The sequence below is a fragment of the Halyomorpha halys genome, unplaced genomic scaffold, assembly GCF_000696795.3.
Source record: "Halyomorpha halys isolate HHAL.00 unplaced genomic scaffold, Hhal_1.1 Scaffold74.1, whole genome shotgun sequence".
Lineage (NCBI taxonomy): Eukaryota > Metazoa > Arthropoda > Insecta > Hemiptera > Pentatomidae > Halyomorpha > Halyomorpha halys.
In genome coordinates, this window is record NW_027104736.1 from 967641 (window position 1) to 969278 (window position 1638).

The following is a 1638-nucleotide window of genomic DNA, read 5'->3' on the forward strand; positions in this document are numbered from 1 at the left end:
GAGACAGAAAACAATTACTTGAAAAAAGTATTTGAAATTTATTATAATTTTGTATAACATTAAATATACATGTCTTTATGTGATTTTATGAATCTCAGTGAAATATATATATATATTTTTTTTTTTCAGGTGAACTTTAGTAAAAAACGAAAAAACAGAATGCGAAACGATGAAGCAGCTATTATAGCCTTAAGTAAATCTCGAAGTCAGTTTCTTCATAAAGACACTGACTCGCTTGTTGACAATGAGGCCGTAGTTGTGTATGACGAACGAACGGCCCTATAATATCTTCTCTCTGTGATATGATGGTCTAAATACGTTCCATTCCCCCATACTTGTATCTACTTAAACAATAAATTTGGGTGATATATAAATTAACGTAAACAATAATCTCGTTCTTGATATTAACAGCTAGGGCTAGATATTAACTCTATCTTTTTAGAAGTATTAAAATGAGAAATCATGATTACTAAGACTGTGCTATATATATATTGTATATTATATATAAATAATTTCTTTTTAAGTACTTATCACATTGAATAATCAAACATATTATTTAAGTAAATATAAAATGTTAAGAAAACAATATTTGTTTTTATTTATCCTATTACAATCTTAACAGTCCACATAATAACCTAAAACTAAGCTTAATAGTAGTAATAAATTAAATTCATATTTAATGAACATAAAAGGCAATATCAAGATGATGGATCAGCAAGACCTAATTTATAAAATAAAATGTGAAAACTGAATGTATGTTGGAGAAACATCAAAGAAAGTAAGCTTACAATTATCATAACATACAGATAATAGTAAACATTTTAAAAATAATAACAACAGCTTTAGCTTAACAAATAAACATAACTGTGATTTCAATAATCCAAAAATAGAGAGAGTCATGTGTCATGGCCGCAAGTTTGCTGAACAGTTTTATATACTCAGTGGAGGTATGTGATGGTTTATTAAAAATTAGCAGATAATAATTGACATTCGTTAACTAGTGATTGGTAATTTTCCCTAGAGGTCTTATCTTAAGACTACATTTCACGGCCAAGGCTCTGTGTACTTTAATACAATCTCCATTGGGTCCTGAATTTGAATTCAAAGACTATAATTTTTTTTTTGTATGTATACACTTCAGTGACTTCTAATTTATTTATTTTCAGGAATGTTTTATTTAACAATTTTATATAATTTTGTATATAGTTTATTTTCTTAAAAATAATTTTTTTATGTAATTTTCATTCATCTTAATAAGTGAGATAGATTCATAATATTTAAAGAGATGTCACCTTCAAAAGTGGCACGGAAAGGCTGTCCCTGGGTCACCAAGCAATTCACCCAATAAAAAAAATAATAAATCAGCTAAATCAAAAAAGCCAGTTGAACAGCCTGAAACTTGCAGTAAAACCACTGCAGCCACGAAACCAGAAATAAACACACCTCAACCTGCAATAATTCTAATTCAGTAAAAAATCCACCTCTCAACATCCCTCAACATCAACCTCCCAAACTTGAAGAAATCAGCTTGTCATCAAATTGCAGCCATCTGCTTCAAAAACCCAGTATTGGTCTCAGAATCAAGACTCAACCTGGACATACTCAGAGATTACGATCAAGAACCAGCCCACAGTGGAT

The 1638-nt window shown here is 29.4% G+C and overlaps 1 protein-coding gene across 2 annotated transcripts in view; it reads left to right on the forward strand.

Moving 5' to 3' along the window:
* The window catches only part of LOC106692869 (uncharacterized), a gene marked incomplete in the record, with an annotated part of 196086 nt that extends 195519 nt beyond the window's left edge, over positions 1-567 (forward strand). The window contains 1 exon segment of one of the 2 annotated variants that reach the window (XM_067044821.1): positions 130-567. In XM_067044821.1, the coding sequence (XP_066900922.1) occupies positions 130-285 (156 nt within the window). 2 annotated transcript variants of the gene reach the window in all.
* Positions 568-1638: the final 1071 nt, after the last annotated feature.